This window comes from Anas platyrhynchos, chromosome 8, assembly GCF_047663525.1.
Source record: "Anas platyrhynchos isolate ZD024472 breed Pekin duck chromosome 8, IASCAAS_PekinDuck_T2T, whole genome shotgun sequence".
NCBI lineage: Eukaryota > Metazoa > Chordata > Aves > Anseriformes > Anatidae > Anas > Anas platyrhynchos.
Window position 1 is genome coordinate 26,993,849 of NC_092594.1, and position 18,899 is coordinate 27,012,747.

Genomic DNA, 18,899 nt, shown 5'->3' on the forward strand with positions numbered 1-18,899 from the left:
ACCCCATGTAGACAAGCCTAATATGGTTATAAAATATCAAGATAACTTAAAGTGTAAAAGACTGTATTTTAATCCAGAGTTGTTTAAATCAGGTTTTTTTGGCCGTTTAATGTATTAAATCAGACAGCAAGAAATATTAAGTGTTTCAAATTTAATCTATCATCTTGAGCACGCACACAAATATATATTTTACAGAAGTTCTTAAAACATCTTTTTTTCCCATAACATAGACCCATGTGAGAACCCTGAGAAAAGAATAAGTTGTAAGCATGCATAACAACCACGCATCAGTTTAAAAACTGTACAATCGCTAAGCATGAAGGGGAGAGTTAAGGGATTATATGTGGAAACAGTAACTCTAAAATCTGTATTATTCTAGGTTTAAGTCCCAACATTATCATTATTTTTAATGGTGTTTTTATATGCTGTTGAGTAATAGTTTGTCCACATCCTGGCTTTTATTGAAGGAACTGCTTTAGCAGCATTTTTGCTGGCAATAATCTCTACTACAGTTGTGGTCACTTAATTAAACAATTTGGAAGTTTACTTTAAGTGACATTTAAAATTGAAATTTCAAGTGCATTATTCTACAATGTTCTCTCTTGGTATTGTTCAGTAAAACGTTGTATTCAAGGAAATCCATGAAATTACAATTCAAAGACTGTGATAAGAATGGATTAGTTTTGTAGCATTTTTAGCTCTCATTACAGTTTTTGTTGCAAGACTAAGTCTACAGATTGAGTGTAAAGTATATCAGGCTTTAAGTTCAGTGATAAGTCATTGTTAGGACAGAGAATTTTGTGATAACACAGGCAGAAGATTAATCCACTCTGATGACAGCCTTACAAGTCTATGAGGAACAGAACACAGAGCAAGATTTATCCACCACATTGACAAGGACAGTAAGGGGAATGGGAAATAGAACAAAATGAGTCTATTTGCATGACAACCTAAGACTATAATCATATGGTTCCACTCAAATCCTACAGTAATAGGCCATAAAGAAAAAGCATAAACAAGGCACATCATTTAAAACTATATTGTACTCATCAACCTTTCCTGTGTCTGCAGAAAACATAATCAGGGAAGAAAAATTAATTTCAGTCTGCTCAATTACACTGTAAATGCAGAGGGGATACAACAGAATTGTTCAAACAAAGTTATTCATGTGGCTTTCATAAGTTTGAATAAATTCATTCTGCTCTGTATTCACACAGATGACACTATCAGACTAGATCCTCAGCTTGCATAAAGCAGTGCAGTTCCCTTGACTTCAGTGAGCTCAAAATCTTCTCAAAATCTCCAAGGAAACTCTCATCTTGATACTGAGGCTTTGAAAATACTGAAATAAAAGATAAACTCAGATACCTAGGGGAGAATTTTAAAGGATGGAGATTGCAAACAATGTGAAATATAGAAGAGCAAATTTACATGTGCATCTTCTACATCCCTGTAGTTCCCCAAAACACACTGGAATGCACACATCTATTTGTGTGCCCAGATATTTCCAGAATCATGGCTGTAATGCTGTCAGGAAGGGATTTGTGATCTGAAATCCAGCATATCATCATTTGAATTAAAACAACTGTGATGAGGGTTTAGGTTGTAACATATATAGTATATTGTGCATATACTATAAATCTATAGCTGTTTTTTTCATTAAATAATTTAAACAACGTATACTAAGACATAGGCACTGACTAAATATGATGTCATTATTGGAGAGCTCTTAACTGCTTTGTCTAAAGGTTGAATGCAGAATTACATTAATTTAGTCATGAACCCTTGCACTTTCTCATCTAAACAATGGAAACCCATTTTAATTTCCTTTTGCTTTAAATACAAGCATTTCTGTTAAGGAAGTTGCATTTGAATACCTGCACGTCTGCTTTCCTGAAACCTTATGAAAAAGCTGTGTCATATGGTATAATCAGCACTGACTATGCCACATGCATACAGCAGTGGGTTTTGGAAATAATATTTATTTAAAATAGTTTATCCAAAGACATTCAAATTACTAAGTGAAGACTCCAGTGTACAAGCTCAAGCAGTATATATATAGCTTCATTGTATTTCAGTTCTTTTAAAGAACAAGCCCTATAGCCATGCATAAGCAAAATTTCTGTTAGCTTTAGCTTGCAGGGAGGAATTTATTCAGTAACTGCCCTGGTATACATGGGCATTTACATACTGAACTATATATGACTGAAGCAAATCATATTTCTAGCTGCTTTTTGAGCATTGCAGACTGTATTCCATTCTGTTTTCATCATTATACTAATGTGAAGAACAGACCTTAAAACAATTTAGGCTAATCACCCGAAAGGCTAAATGGTCCTCTGTGAGTGTGGGTGGGTGGATGAGGACTTTGGCACCATCTATAAGCAGAGCTTAATGTGGAGCACAGATATGAATTTGCGAGTCTTCTTGTCCTTATATGTGTACTTAACACAATATCAATTCTACTTAAAAATAGTAAGGAGTAAAGGATGAGGAGAATCAAAACTTCTTACCAGCTACATCTGTTTAACCTCTTCTTGGTTTACAGAAGTCAAATCAATTTAATCCCTCTGCTATAGCAATGTTTCCCATGCACTGTGTCAGTGTTGCATATTCCCTTCCTTATTCACCAGCTTTGCTTCTGTTTTCCCTTTCTAGTATCTATATGGGTTTCAAAGATAACCTTGATCTAGGTTACTGCTGCTGTACAATGCATAACAGAACCAGTAACAGGCAGCACCCATTCTTAACTGCTATTGTAAAATATCTCATTCATTTATGACCTTGATTTATGACACATCTGATGATGTTTTAGAAACACACAGGGTCACATTTTAAAAGCTGCTGTGCTTCACGTGAGCAGTGCAATATCTACTATTTGGGTAAGATCAGCAGGGCCCCACAAAGCCCAGTTACCTCCCTGGGGCTTTGTCTGGCTGTGTAACTGCAGGAGACAGCAGAGATGCATCAACTGGCAGCCTGTACCAGGTAGTATCCATACAACCAAACCTGCTGAGACCCCATAATCTTTTACCAGATGGGACTGAACCAGAATGCCAGGATGCATGGAATAGTCAAGTTATAAGTGAAAACAGTTGGAAATATGGGACTGGTCAGGAGCCAGTACAGACGGCAACAAAGGGCTGGTCAGGACTACAGGTCTTTACTTGGCACTGGGTGGATGCTGATACAGATGGTGAATGGGATGTGTCAGAAATGCCGTTCTCTGCTTACATGTCTTGTGTTAGATTACCTCTGCACGAGAAGGGGGGTTTCTTCCAAAACATACACTTAGTTTCTGAGACTCTACTCCCTATCTAGTGAAATCCCTTCTGTCCCTGAAATGTGAGATTTGCCTATAAACATACACATTGAATTTTGTTTGGAGGGATTATTTGTATATGGATGTAACATGTGAATTTCTTGCATGCATTTGCACTAGTAAATCTTTAGCACTTAACCATTTGCAGAAAGTGAACAAGGAGTAGTCACAAATGCTGTCAAAATGGAATTTGCTTTTAACTTCAAATGAATATTCATGAATAATTTCCTCCGCTATTTGCTCACCACTCATATTTAATGATATGGGAAATGGGATGAATAACAAGGTGCTGAAATTTGCTGACAATACACGATTATTTAAGTTAATATAAACCAAGGTGCAAAAATAGGAATTTCAGGAGGAACTAATAAAACCTGAGTGACTGAGTAACAAGGTACCAGATTAAGCTCAGTGCAGACAAGTACAAGACAATGAACATTGGAAGAAATCATTTGAACTACTTGTACATATTGATGTGGCATGAATTAGCTCTAATCTCTCTGTGGGAGATCCTGGTGTTAGGATAGATTAACTGTCCAGCAGCAGCAAGGAAGGATAAAAGGCTGCAATCTTCTCCTGGGGAAGGGTGTGTCCACATCAGAAGGATCCTTTTGGTCCTACTTCAGCAGGCCTAATTTCACACAGAAGTAGAGACCTCTAGACCTCTATGCAGGGATGTAACTGAGAAGAAAAATCACTGGATTTATTTATTTATAATTACTCTCTCTTATTGAGGACTGAATTACACACAGTTAATCTAAAAGACAGCTTTGAAAAGACACAGTACAAATAAAAACGCCCAGAGAAAAGGCAAACACATGAAAAGTGGCCTGAAGGATACAAGTTAAGCAAACAGTCTACTTTCGAAGTCAAAAGAGCATCAGTGACATACAAAATAATATGCAAATCTGTGATGGGCATAATCTGAGTTTCTTCAACACATGCCACAGTCCAGTAGCTAGGATTAGAGAACAAACAGAAAGGTTTAGCAATTAATAATTAGGTTTAAATTCAGATGCTAAGCTTTTCATTGAAGCAACTGAAACAAATTGTTGCAGTGGTGGTCTCTAGCAGAGGGTCAAACCAGTATATTGCAGGCTTTAATTTTAAACTGCTTCAACAGGACTTGCCAGAGCTCCACCATCAGTGCAGTAACACTGCAGGAACATGAGCCTGTAGCCTGAAGAATTATATGAGAAAATGGCTCTACATCACTGTCCCCAGGCAGCAACAAAGCGTAAACTTTTCTGCAACTGCTACCAACTCACTGCTACATAGTAAGGGTCAAGAGACCCTTTCTAGAGCCAGTCCACATGAACATCACAGCTTGCCAGGTGACTTGGATGCTAGAAAAGCAATCACACAAGTAATTACAGGGATACTTAAGGACCTGTCCCTTCCATTCCTTCTGCTTTTCTCTCCACCAGACCATCGTCCACATCATCTTTGAGTGCAGTGACTTGTGCTCTATGGGGTGGTGCCAACTTTCCTTCTAACCTTGAAGCTTCCCAGTGAGCTACAACGTTCCTGAAACCTGGAATGAAAGGGATGATATCATAGATAAAAAATATTACAAAATAAGTGGTGTCTTGGCCAATACATCACAGAGAACTTTCTGCCTACAGAAAAAGTCAGCAATGGTAATTGTTTTTAACACTTTTTTTTTTGACTTATAGCACTCTTGGCAGTTCATAGGATGCACTCTAAGTCCTAAATGGTCATCCAATATTTTCCTCCTCTGAGTATTATTTTGTTCCCCAGATACAGTCCTCATGCATTTTTCCTTTTGCAAGGGTTCTCAGATAGGAAGTGCACAAATTCCTGAGGAGTGACTGAGAGGAAGGAAGAAGCTGGGGGGAGGTGGGTGAGGCGGGAATGGGGGCAAGGGGAAGAGGGCTCTGGCCATACAGAAAGGACACACAGAACACAAAAGCAGTAAACAGGTAGGGCTACCAGGAGATGTTAACTGAGACATTTGTAACTGTGAGGAGCTGAGGAGATGAAAAAGAGCATCTTTCATTGCAGAATTTTGCATACCTCATCTGATCACAGCCTTCTGAGTCCCTGTGGCAATAACAAGCTGGCCACACCTCCTCCTCTGCTCCTTGTGGGCTTGCATCTCTGCAAGGTACAGGCCCAGGGCAGATGGAAGTTCCTGGGAAGTACTGGACCAAATCCCAATATCCTTGCTTAGGATCTATAGACACAGAAGTTAAGAGACACCGAAGTTAATTCAAGAAGGACTGAAATTTATAATAAAGTTTATAATTTAACCTTGTTTGGCAGTCTGTTGCCTGACAAGTAGAAAGACTTGGGGTATTTATAGGATATTGGCCTGTGTGGAATATTGATCCAAATGTTGAAAGGGTATACACCTGGACAGGTTGACAATGACTGTCATTACTTCATGTCTAAGACTGCATGTTAGAATAACAAGAAGAGTCAAAACTCTTATCCCATGTAATGAGACAAAGAGGCACTTGTCCTCTAGGAGCTACTCTGGTTGTCTGGTGGTTAATATATTAGCACTTCTAATATAAAATGAGTGTGGATTAAAAGCAACTGGTAATCAGGCATTTCACTTGTGTAATTATTCATGGGGTTCTCTCTATTGCTCCTGAAGAGATGTGACTATCATTAGCTCTACCATAGAATGACCAGTCCCAGGAGAACATAAATAGACAAGAGAAACAAATTACTTTATCCCTTATAGCTGTGAAGATATTTTTACCCAATCTGTACATGTATATCTTTTCTGTATTATAGCAAATGTGGAAATGGAGCCCAGTTTCAGGGTAGTTGATATGGCTTTTAGAAACATTGCATTCAGTTTAAAATCCCTCATTTCATGACTTCACCCAAGGTAAAACAAAGAGCAGCAAGAAACTGGCTCTGAACACTGAAATATTTAATTTCTTTCAGACGAACATAGCTACGCAGCTTTAGGAGGATGTGTGCACGCATATGTTTGTGTGTTTATAGCTTCAGAGTTGCCTAGAGTTGCATCTTCCCAAGAGATATATTCAGACCTGCATGCTCAGATGGAATATGATGTTTGCACACAAAATAATAAGGATTCGTGAGGCACTCAGACAGGAAGGTGAGGTGAAGCTGTTATAAAGCAGATGCTAACACTGCTCTTTTGGCAGAGTCCTACCTGAGGTAGGATGCTCTGTAATAGGCTAGTCTGTGTTCTAAAAATGTTTTCCCTGGATTATTTTTTATTTGAATATAATTTTAACCAACCACAGAAATACGTTACTTGGAACTGACATTAAGTGCATTTTCAACTGTATCCAGTTTTTATTGACTAGAAACAAACTATAATTGCTCTAGTGACTAGGATAAATGAAACATATCTGAAGTAGCTTTAAAACCATCTAAATTCTTGAAGTGATAGGATTTGGTTTGAAAACAATAAATTAATTTGATATATTTATAAAAAAAGAAAAAAAGGAAAAAAAAGAAAAAAAAAAGAAAAAAAACAGCAAGAAAAAACAGCAAGTATCAGAGATAAAGATTTATCTAAGACATTTGGGCATCCTCAATCTGTTTTACATCTCATTTTCTTTTTGGCAGAAAACTAGGATATTCAAGTAAACAGTCATTTGCCAAAAATAATGTAAAGGCCAAAAGGAAAGATCAGGGTCATCTTTTTATTATTGGGATTAAGTATTCATCAGCCCAGTTCAGTAACAGATGCATATATGTGCTTATGTGATAGAGATAAATACGTGAGTGCATGCATGCAAGTGCTTGTGGCTGTTCTGCACATACTGAGTGGATTATATTGAAGTATACTGCTGATGGGTTAGATACCAGAGGCTGAGGGTACTGAATATATGTGGAGCTGAACAGCAAGGAGGCTGAAGATGTATGAACCTTACCTGGAGCTTTCAGGATCTCTCAGTGTGATACACACTCTCACCAACCCCTCTCAAAATAATTCATAGTGGTCTGAAAGTGGGGTCAGCAACCTATGGCAGATACATTTGTAAGATGCCCATCAGATGACAGCTTTTGGCTCTTGCTAGGTATCCAGTGGCATACATACTTAACATGTAATTTGAGAAAGAAATATACTTCCTACACATTTGTTTATCCCCATTGTAATATAAAACTGTAAATGTGGTGAGACTCTTAGGTATATGCTCAGCTAAGCAGTCCAAATTTGATCGCTCCAAAGGCATAAATCTGTCTTTAATGCAGTAGATTGTGATTACGTTCATTTGAAGGCAATAATACAATACTAGCTTTGTTCAGTTTTTGTTCTTTTGTTGATGATATAGGCAGCTTCAGTAATGAAAGGAGTTGCTCTACCTTTATCTTTTATGACTAGGTTCTTGGAAGTGTTAACTTCCCTTCCTCATTAGCTGTGGGTGTTAGTTCCATAGCATTGTCTGCATAATCAGCATCCCAATTACCTTTAAAATCATTGAGAATACATTTCTTCAGGATACAAAGCTAGCAAAATATCCAGTAATTTCTGTGAGTGGGCTGATGTCTTCCTACCAGTTCACCAGTAAAAACCCAAATTGAGAAATCTACAGTCAGACATAAGATATTGCAATCACAATGATCAGTAATCAAAAATGTGTGATTTGAAGTCAAGCATGTTAACATGTGCATATTCACTTATTTATACCCTCCTAACTCAGCCTTACAAAGACAAATTAGCCCATTTGTAAAACGAACTGCACATTTAAGTATAGGATCAGGTCTCTGTTTCCACTGTGTAATAATGGAAAGGCATTTTTTGGAGTGTTTCCACAAACCATTTATTTTTAATTCTTCTTTATTTTAATGCAAACCGGGGTGGATTCTTCTGTACTGATGTTCAACATTCCTGTATACATTTTATTTAGTTTTGACATATTCTTCAGTTTTCCAGGAATATGCATGTTTGTGCATGTTTCTTCTCCCTGCCTATAAAGACAGACACCCATCAATACTTCACTTCTGTCACATCTCAATATTTTTTTCTGAGCATATTTTGAAAAGTTTGACAGCACAAATTTGAAAGTGTCTGCTTTCTCATGTGTTCACCTGCTTGTTTAACTCCTTATCCCTATATGCCAATAGATAGTATCAGTAAATCCTCCTGGTTTAATCTCCAAAATGTCTCAGAAATCTTCCCTTTCCTCTTCTCTTCATAAAATCTTTGTCAAGTCCATCCTTCTCCACATCCATGCCTATTGCGACCTTGCTGTCTTCAGACTCTAACTGACACTCACATTAGCCTGTTTTTAAAGTAGTCTCATGCAAAAGTAATCCATTGCTCCCAGTATTGAGATCTCATTAAGATATTCCTAAATCCCCCTTCTTTACTGTCTCCCTATTGCCTTCCAAATCTGATCAAAGCTCCTTTTATCACCCAAAGTTCCTCTTGACCTAACCTTCTTTGTTGTGTCCTTCTTGTGCTGTTCTTCCTCATCTTTCTTCTTTACTTGCTTCCTCCTCACCCATTGCCAGTTATAATGTAAACTGTTTGACAATTAGACCTGTGCACCTTCTTTCACTTTGTCCACTGTACCTGACAGTAGAGTTATTCAGCAATGCTGTTGCAGGTGGAAAGGGTCCTGACAAAAGGTTTGTACCTTGGACTATGAAAAAAGCAAGTTAGCATATACTTTTCTTGTAAAAATTAAAGATGTTTGCCTTCTTATACCGAGGTTTTGGTTTTGTCTGTCATCTACAATTTCTCCTATATGCCTAAGCCTTGAATCATAATATGAATTAAAATTCTTACTATAAATTTACTAACACTATGATTCAAGAAACTGCTTTCCAACCTGTCTCTCTGAATACCCCCTTGCAGAAAGGAGAAACTGAAACATTTGTCTCTGACTTTCCAAAAATGTGTTTTCAATGCTTAAGGTCTGAATTTTAGGTTGTAATGTATTGCTGTCTGTCTTACTCTTAAACATCTTGATTAGCTTGATTTGAGGGAGTAAAAAGACACAGAACAAATAGATTGCTGTATTATAGGCTTTCCACACCAAACCTTTATGAGTCAACTGCAATTTGGCACCAGGATCTGCAAGTTAGTGCAGACAAGCCAAGCTCTCGATACAGCACATGTCAGCATGAAGGACAGGACAAGCAGATCAAAGCTTCTGTTGATTCATCTGACTTTCTGTTCCTCTGTGTCTTTGCACATTAGATTATGGGAAAGCTTAACAAGCTCCTTCCTTTTTTCCCCTTTAAGTCCTCCCCCCTACACACAAAGTCAAACAAGAGAAAAACACCCTTCCTACGCCTGGACCCTTTGTTCATTATTCTGTGGTTCATCGAAAATTAACATCCGGTTACTGGAGCTTCCTCTCTCTTTGCCAAGGTGCTACATAAGTACTTTGTGCCAGCTAGACACCTACGTGCTGTTTCTACATGCCTCACTCCTCCCTGGCCTGAGCAGATGTTAACCCATTCAACTCTAGCCAGCAAAAATAATGACGCGGGAAAATAATAGTGAGTAAACAATTCATAACAGAGCTAGAAAAAAATGTTGCCAGATCCACATCCATGAATATTTTTTATAAGCAAGCTGATGCCTCCCCATCTGCTGCCTACCAAAATCTCAACTTGAAAAATTCATAGTCAGACGTGAGATATTTTAACCACAATGATGTTCTACAGCTTCATCCATTTTGTTTACTTAGAGAGATTCTCCAGTCTTCCAGGAGCATGTCTGTTTGTTCGTTTCCCTTTGCTTTGAATCTATGAAGACTGACATACATCAATTCTGAAGCTTTACAGCGTTTCAGTGCATGAGTTATCATCCCCAGGAAGCTGGGAAATGATGGCATGCACATCATCCAAAACTACATTAGTATCATTGTATCAAGTATCATTGATTAGGATGCTATAATTGCTTTCATGTTTAACAAAAAGACATGCCAAATGCTTTACCAAATTTGCTATATTTTTATACAACAACCCACTCCAGTTCCATGAATCTGCAGAAACTTTTTCTTCCTCGGCTCCTGAGATTCCCGGCCATACAATTGCTTTCCTGCCTCTTTCCTCCCTGCCAATATGTCTTTGTTTTCCTCACAAAGCAGAGTTCAGTGGATTTCCTGTACCTCCTTACAGGCCATTACCCTTAAAGCAACATTTATTGGCTGCAGAAAGATCTATCTCAAAACTGAAGAAAGCTCTAGGAAAATTACAGTCAGGCAGGATTGCCTAAAAAAAAAAAAAAAAAAAAAAAGAAAAAAGGGTCTTGGGGCTCACGTATACTCAGCTCACCAGGAAAAGGTGGAAGGAAGCATGTAGCCCCTTACCTCTGAGCTCGTAAACCCTGGCTAGTTACTAATCTCTTCCACATCTTCCTCACCCTCCCTGATTTGTTTCACCATCCTTCTACGGCTCCTTCACTCGTTCTGCCAGGAGGCTACCGCTCATCCCTTCCATTCTCTTCCTCCCTCTATCCTGAGAACTCTCCCAAAAACTTCCTTTAATCCGTGCTCCTCTAACTCATTCACTCCTGCATCTTTTCTGACACCTCCTGTGAGATTCAGACTGCTGCTTCTTTTACTTTCTCATTTACTCCTTTCTCATTTATTCCCTACTGGTCAGAACACCAGGTTCTCAGCCCCTCCCAGCCCTCCATGTCCTGCTTGTGAGTCTCAGTATCTTTTGGGAACGCGAAGCTCAGGATAAAGGGCAGTGTCAGGGCAGCACTTGCACCAAGACATCATTTTCCTAATAGGCATGTGTGCATATTTTGCACATGGTGGCACATTTTAAGGCAGAGAGTTTTTTTCTGTGACACAGGGGCTCTGCACCAGGCGCCACGCAGCAACGGCATCACCAATGAAACTGCTTCCATTCCTAGGTAGGTAAAATCTCCTTCCCAAGGGACTGACTGGCAAGTGGGAAGGGAGTGGGGTCTGGCAGGACAATCTATGGGGACAGCTGTGCTGGGGCTGGAGAGAAATTAGTGTGTTGGAGGTAATGGAAGGCTGCTTTTACAAGGACTCAAGGTCCACAGAGCTGTGACTTGTGCTGGTTGCTACAGGCTTCAGTAATCCCACTGTTATGGTTGTCCCAAAACCAAATCCCACAAATACCAGTCTTTGTCTCATTGTTGGTTTTATTCTGTAAAAACAGAAATATTGTGGGTTTCAGTGTTTTTTGTTTGGCTGGTTTGTTGGTTTTGGTTTTATCTTAAATCCCTCTCTCACTCTCTGCTTGGGAGATTTTTAGATTTCACTTGTTATGAACACTAAAATGGCAACAGAATCCTACAGGTTTCTGTTTTAATCTTTGAGAGATTGTCTCCTCTTTCAAAAACAGAGAAGATGAAACTTAGTGATACATAAATTGATTTGGATTATATATAGTTGTTAAAAAAATGTGTGTGACTTTTAATCTTTTGAATTTTTCATGAAATTTTAATTTGTTCAAGAAAACAACACCTCAATGAGATTTCCTGAAGCAATGAAACCTATAACTGTAACACTAGGCTAGCAAATATCCAAAATAATATTTGGGTAGGGAAAAGCAGAACTGCAGGGGAAGACAGCATCTAAAATGGGCTTCATGTTCTGCAACTTTCATTATGCCTAGCTAACCATTTATAAAGAGCAAATTCAGAAACTTACTTTCCCTTCTGAGTTAACTGCCTCATTTCTAACCCATTATGGGGTGTGTATAATTATTCAGTGAGCTGTTAGTTTTCTCACAGGGAGAGGTTCCTTTCTTTTCTTTGTGTTGGAAACTATATGCATTCATACAATGAGAAAGTAGTTATATCATGTGGGAATTGTTCAGTGGATAGAAAAAAGAAGGCAGTACTTTTATAACATAGAAATGGTATTTTAAGAGATTGCTTTTAAATAATTTTGAGACATTTTTAAACCCTAATGCCACAATGTTGTAAACACTGTGACATGTCAATTTAATCTCTCAGACCATGCATGTGTGTAAGCAACGTATGTATGGAAATGCTTATAAAAATTAAATGATCTTGGGAACCCTCTGTGATATTTTCACTTGATATGTGTAGGGCAGTTTGTATTACACTCCATACATAATTCAGAGTACAAATAAATGTCTGTGCTTTAGTGGAAAGTACTAGAAAGATTTGAAAGCCTTTCAAACATTTTCCTCAGATCACTGAGTAACTTCTACATTGTTTACCAATTTAATACTAGCTGAACATATACGCAAGTTCTTATTCTCCTATGTCTGCTATTGCTAGCCCCTGAGTAGTTTCACTAGAGTCCACTGCTGTTCATGGCCATAGCCCCATCCTGCAATACAGCTGACTCTGTGATGACATTACATTTATAGAAATTTCCCAATTTCATGGAAACCTTTTGCACAGATTTGATTTTAGAGGTCAGTATGAAGCTTTCAAATAAAGAAACAAATATGGTTTTCCTTTGTTCCAGTTCTGGTTTTCAGTCTGCTGGACTATGGCTACACTACTGCAAGCTGCAACATAACATGCCACAAAGACGCACGTTGTGAAGTTCAGGGTGGGAAACAAGGTTGCTATTGCGCCCAAGGATATACAGGAAATGGCATAACCTTCTGTTACGGTAAATAGATTTTACCTATATGTATTTCTGTGATGTGCTTGCTTGAAAAGAATACTCAAGAGCCCATTAACTCAAGGATTAAACTCCATGGTACGACACCTTATGATAGCATGCTGTCAATGCCAAAAATTAAGGTCTTTGCAGTTTCTGAGAAATTCTACAGAAATTCTACAGCCTCAAGGTACTATTTTAATACGGCATACCATGCATCTCAGTTGTATTCGACCTGTTTTCCAGCTTCAGTCTTGGTGCATTACAGTTCCATAGAGATGCTGATGTATCTTCTCTGATTTAGCTTCAGCAATTGCCCTTGTGACTTCAGACTTCTAAAGCTTGGGGTTGACACAACTGCTATTTTATAACCCGCACATCTCATCCATATACACACAGTAGTAGCTCACTCTTCCCAGCCACTAATCATGATTAAAAAACTGCTGTTCCTGAGCTATGATAGAAGACTGAGGAGGTGTGTGCACCATGGGGAAATGCCCACATGTGAAGCCAATATTCATTTTTCCACTTCAGCTGCTAGCAAGGGAAAAATGCCAGAAATCCTCCAGAGGGGTCTGCTTCTGGATGTGTTTGTCTTCCATCCAAATAAAATTATATTTTCCCCTCCTTCATTTTTGAGTTGTCCTCTATTATGTGTAGCTCTAATACTTATTTCCACTGCTAAATGAATATTGTCAGTTTTTAGTGTCCTGAGAAATAGTTATGAATATTAACCAGCCATTTAGTTAGTTTTTGTGTTTCATGCATCTTGGGAGATCAAGCAGTAATGGGCACTTCAGTTTAGTATGAGCAGAGACAAGCTCCCCACCTTTAGTTTTTTGTTTGTTTGTTTGTTTGTTTTATGGATCATTCACTATGGTATACTTGGAAGCCTGTTTATTGGAAAATTTAGAATGCAAAGACATCCTCATAAGAACGCTGACTATCCTTTTATAAGCTTGGAATATTTAGACAGAAGTTTTGCAGTCTAAAATAAAAAACAATAAGGAATCACAAAATTGTAGAATAATTTAGTTTGAAAGAGACCTCTAGAAGTCATCTGGTCCACTTCTCATTCAAAACAGGACCAACTTGGGGTTTCTTGGGGCTTCAGCCAAGTTTTGAGCATCTCCAAGGATGAAGATTGCACACATCTCTGGACTGGCTGTTCTACTGGCTGACTACCATAACTTTGAAAACTTTTAACTGATACTAGCTGGAGTCTTTCTTGTTGTAACTTCTGCTCTCAAATGCACTCATCCCTTACTAAATTTCCAAGAACAGCTTAGCTTCATCTTCTCTATGAACTCCATGACTGCCGCCCATTAGGTACCTGTAGATGGCAATAAGGTTTCTCCTTTGCCTGTTCTTAAGTCTGAACAAACCCTGTTTTCCTAGCTGCTTCTTTGCATCACATGCCATGTAGTCAATAAATATATTTCTTTAATACAACGCTAAACTTGCCATAAATATAGGTCAGTCTTGTATACACCACATTGTCAGTAATTTTCTAGAAAGTTGTGATTATGCGTCATCAACTTAAGTTACAAAAAAACGTAACTGTTGTCCCTCATTGATATTATTAAAGGCATAAATTATGTATGTCAAGTATGGCATTCTTAAATCTACACATGTAAGGATGTATTTATCTTGCCTTCCATGTTATTTGTCCTCATCCAGTATCTTTTTTTTACTTTCATTTTCTCTTTCATTTTCTTGGGGAAATATACATTAAAAATCAGGACACATTGGTCATTTAAACAAAATTCAGTATGGTGAAATAGAAGTGTCAGTCACTTACAGAACTTGTAAATCATCTAATTGTTTATTAAAAATAGTACTAAATGTTTGGAAACTTAATCTTTTTATCAAATTTTCCAATATCTGTCCAAGCGAACCAGTTACTAGATTTGTATGTGCTGCTTTGCAGTTAAGAGTCAATGGTTTGAAGGAAGCCTCAGGTCAGGAGACCAACATTTTCTCTGGTAAAATAGCTCAACAACCACGAAAGTCACTTACCCTCAAGCTAAGTAGCAAAGCTTGTATCAGAAAAGTATGGCTGTTGTCCCTGAAAGAGAGCCTACATTTCTCTAGGGCAGCATATTATAGAGTGCGTTATTAATATTGTGCAGTAGTCCTCTAATAGCATAAACAAGTAACCTGAATTTTAATTGGATAGGCACTAAAAAGGATGAGAAATATAGGCTAAACCCTATCATAAACAGTTTAAAGCTATGAAAATGTAAAGCAAAGCCTCAGTCATTTAATGATGTATTAGATCTTGCTGTTCTGTATGGGGAATGCTGCAGGTGTATCTGCTCTTCTACAGATAGCTACCCATTTTTCTTCAGTTAATAATCTTAGGCTTTTACAATGATAGTCGAGTCACCTTCAAAGGAGATCATCAATTATGTGCTAATACAGGCATTTTCTAAAGAAATATGTTGTGTTATATATGTTGTGTTATGTTTGCGTGTTTGCCCTTTTTGTTATTTAGATGAGTTGAGAGAGTCATAATTACTGTCATCAACATTAATAATTCTGCATAATACATAACCGTCTTCAGTGCATTTACCTGGTAGGCAGTTAAACTGCAGCAGTGGTTGTTCTGACGTTTTCTTCTGAAACCAGTAACTCAAATTCCTTTTACTTGTAAAAACGTTGAACAAGAAAAACATACTAGTTTTCAGTTTAGTTCTATTAAGCTTATATAGCTGGAAAAATGTCCCTTTTTATTTATAGAGACATTCTCAATGTATTTAGAGGATTCACTATTTTTTCTCTACTTTCACTTGTTTGTAACACCTCTTAAATACTTGTAAAAGTTATTTGTTTGCTAGCTCTGTCTTTTCAATGTGATACACTTAGACATTTTCCCTTGTGTTTACTGTGCTGCAAAAGGCAATAATGCCCTGTTACATTTATTTTCTAGCACCATTATTGATGAATCATGAATCACTGATGTCAGCATACCTTAGGAATGGGGTTTGTTAGTTTTTACTTTGCTCCCTTTGCCAGCTGGATAAGTGACTGTAGAGAGCTCAAGATTATTGGATTTGCTGTGTATAGATAAAGACATATAGATATGAATTTAATTTCCTGGTGTCAAAGTCATGGCTTTTAAAATAATTATCCTCTTACAATCTTTCCCATAAGATTTCAACCACTTTAAATTAGGTCATGTTTTGGACTTTGGCATACTTTGGCCAATCTAACAAAAAGCTAATCCTCTTCATAATCTCATTGTCCTCACTAAGAATATGTGCAGGAATGCACATAGTCAGGAGAATAACCGACTGTAGGATCTGGCCTCTTTTATATATTGGAATTATAACTTGCATCGCCATAAATTCCTTCTGTAGAATATCTTCTAGAAAAAGATAAATGAGTCATCTTGTCAAGCCTTACACCTCTGAGGTATGAAATAATATCCCATTCTTCTTTTTTATTTATATTTCTTGTTTTATTTAATATAAAATGAGAGAGAATGGCCTCTGAAAACTGTTTTATTTTTAGGACTCTTTTTGGGCAGATGTGTACTCTGAATGTAATGTATGAGGCTTTAGCTTTACATTATCATATATGTAAATGAAGTTTCATAGCTAAAGCTCTTGGGGAAAAAAAAAAAGTATATATGTGTATATATAAAAATAAGACTGATTTATAGATAAATTAACTTCTTTTTGTCAAAAAAAGAAAAAAAAAAAAGGCCGTGGGTTTTGTACAGACAAATAGCATATATTTTCCACTTCTGTAATCTATTTCTTTATGTGCTGCTCATAATCCCAGTTTTCTTCTCAAAAAAAAAAAAAAAAAAAAAAAAAACAGATCCTTTAGAGAAGATTGGGGTGGAAGTGTGGGGAAGTAGTGGAAGTAAGACTTCAAAGAAGCTAATATTTTATTTTTAAAACAGAAAACAGGGGAAAATGAGTTGGCATCATTGATGCTTTCCCAAGCAGCTCTGCTGTTTCAATACTGGCTGCTTCTTGATTGCTGACTGCCAATTTGCTGCTTTGCTGGCACACTGTAGGAAATTAAAGTAAACAGTGTGATCATAGTGTTTACTTTAACTTTGTAAAATACGGAAGGAAAATGAAGCAGTGTTGTTTGTTCCAGGAGGGTAGGCAGGCAAGCAGGAAAAACCTTAACAAAATATCCCTTCCAGATATCCCTGCACGTATTCCCTTATAAAAGTCACTTGCAAATTATACTGCAAAAATTAATCAGTCTTGCTTGTAAAATAGTTACAGCTCTTCCTGAAATAGTGAGCAGGGACTTAGGCTATCAGGGCGACTTTGCACTGTAACAGGACGCTGACGTTCTTTCTGAGTCCAATACAGTAGGATTTATCATTTTCCAGAGGCAAAAAATACATCAGTGAAAAGTGGTATTTTATATCAAAATATGGAATCCCTCTGAGAACACAGAGCAATTTATGTAAACTCAGCTGAATCAAAATGAAAGCCTACTCAAAATCTGAACATAAATATATTTTCTTATTTTACTGAGGGTCATACTACCAACTCTCTGGCTTTTGCCAGCTCTTAGAAGGAGCTTTCCTGTGAGATTCCAACCTCTTACTATAAGGTGATGTTGATGTGTCCCACAGTCAACTTCAATTGTATTCACTGAATTTGTTTTTATAAACCAGTGTCACCATTGTCATTCTATAGCACTCAATAAAGCACAAAATATCAAGTAGTCTATAGTTTTATGGAAACTATATAGAGTTTGGAAATTTTACCTTTCAAATTAATTAGACCCTGTAAAAAACACTGTGTACAATCATTTCATTATATTCAGAAGTGTCTTTCGGTAGCAGATGATCTGATCCAAATGCTGGTTCACCAGAGGAGAGTTTTCTGTTGTTACCAGCAGGCATACATCACTGGATGTCACTTCTGTGTTTACCAAATAGTCTGAAATCACTGATACGGAAGATCCAACCCACATACCTCCTAAATTCATTTCACTGCTATCAGTTACCACAAGCTATAAAAAGGCAAATTGCAGCTGCTCTAGCATAACACAGCAGGAGAGAAATATGCCTTAGCCAAACACAAATGATGGCGCTCAACACAGTGGGTGACAGCTTGGAAAACTTGGGATATGCTACACAGCAAGGCAAAGCAGACCCCTTATTTTTTATACATTCCTCATAACTTCTGGGCTTGTCTCACTTTTCATTACCCTTTCTCCTTTTTGCCCCTCTGTCTTCTAGACTCTGCTGTTCTACAGCCAAATTCTGCCATATCTTTTCCAGTTTCAGGGTGGTGCATTGTAAAACCAGAATTTGGGCTGTATGAAAGGGCAGAGGTCATCTTCATATTCAGAATTCATACTCTGTGTTTAGGTGTCTGGCTTTTTTGGTGGTCTCAAGAACTGTTACAAGGCCGCATCATGTTTGTTGTATATGTAGTTATTATATTTTTAATTAAGTCCATACATTCAGTATTTCTCTTTGGGAAACAAGAAATTTACTTATTATCTACATCTGCATTGGTCATAACACAGGTGAATGTTTTTCACCTTTTCCCGAAACACAGAGACTGACTGCTGTGCTGTACATTGTTACCCAGCTGAGGTATCTTGCTCAACATTCATTATTAAACCTGTAGGCAGATTATGAAATAGGAAAACCTGGGCAAATTAGCCTGGAGGATTTTTTATTCTCTATCCTGTGCATAATGGTCTACTTGCCTGGGAATAGCTGGACTTGCTAGGTTAATGTTTGGACTTGATGATCTTGGAGGTCTTTTCCAACCTAAGTGATTCTGTGACTCTAAGTTAGCATAGCAGGTTCTTGGCCATTTGGGGATCTACAATTTTGGTGGCACTTCTTGTTTTGTGGATCCTTTCTTTGTGTATGACTTTTGGCTGTTCATGCATAAGTTACACTTTTGTGTGATTTTGGGAAGGGTTTGATAGCTGTGGTGTGTGTAGGTTGCTGGGGACTAACCAGCAGTTGCATGATTGTCTTCCAGTTGCAAAGGACTGACATATGTTTATCTTCCTTAAAATAGACATACTCTTTGCTA

At 37.6% G+C, this 18,899-nt stretch overlaps 1 protein-coding gene across 6 annotated transcripts in view; it reads left to right on the forward strand.

Moving 5' to 3' along the window:
• ADGRL4 (adhesion G protein-coupled receptor L4) overlaps positions 1-18,899 on the forward strand; it is a 165,221-nt gene that overhangs the window by 77,676 nt on the left and 68,646 nt on the right. Inside the window, exons 1-2 of one of the 6 annotated variants that reach the window (XM_038183026.2) lie at positions 10,461-11,159; positions 12,721-12,870. The exons of 2 other annotated variants lie outside the window; for them this stretch is intronic. In XM_038183026.2, the coding sequence (XP_038038954.1) occupies positions 11,138-11,159; positions 12,721-12,870 (172 nt within the window). In that variant the 5' untranslated portion in view covers positions 10,461-11,137. Of the gene's footprint in view, positions 1-10,460; positions 11,160-12,720; positions 12,871-18,899 lie in introns of those variants that run through there. 3 more of the 6 variants (XM_038183025.2, XM_027462410.3, XM_027462409.3) reach the window with 3 other exon arrangements.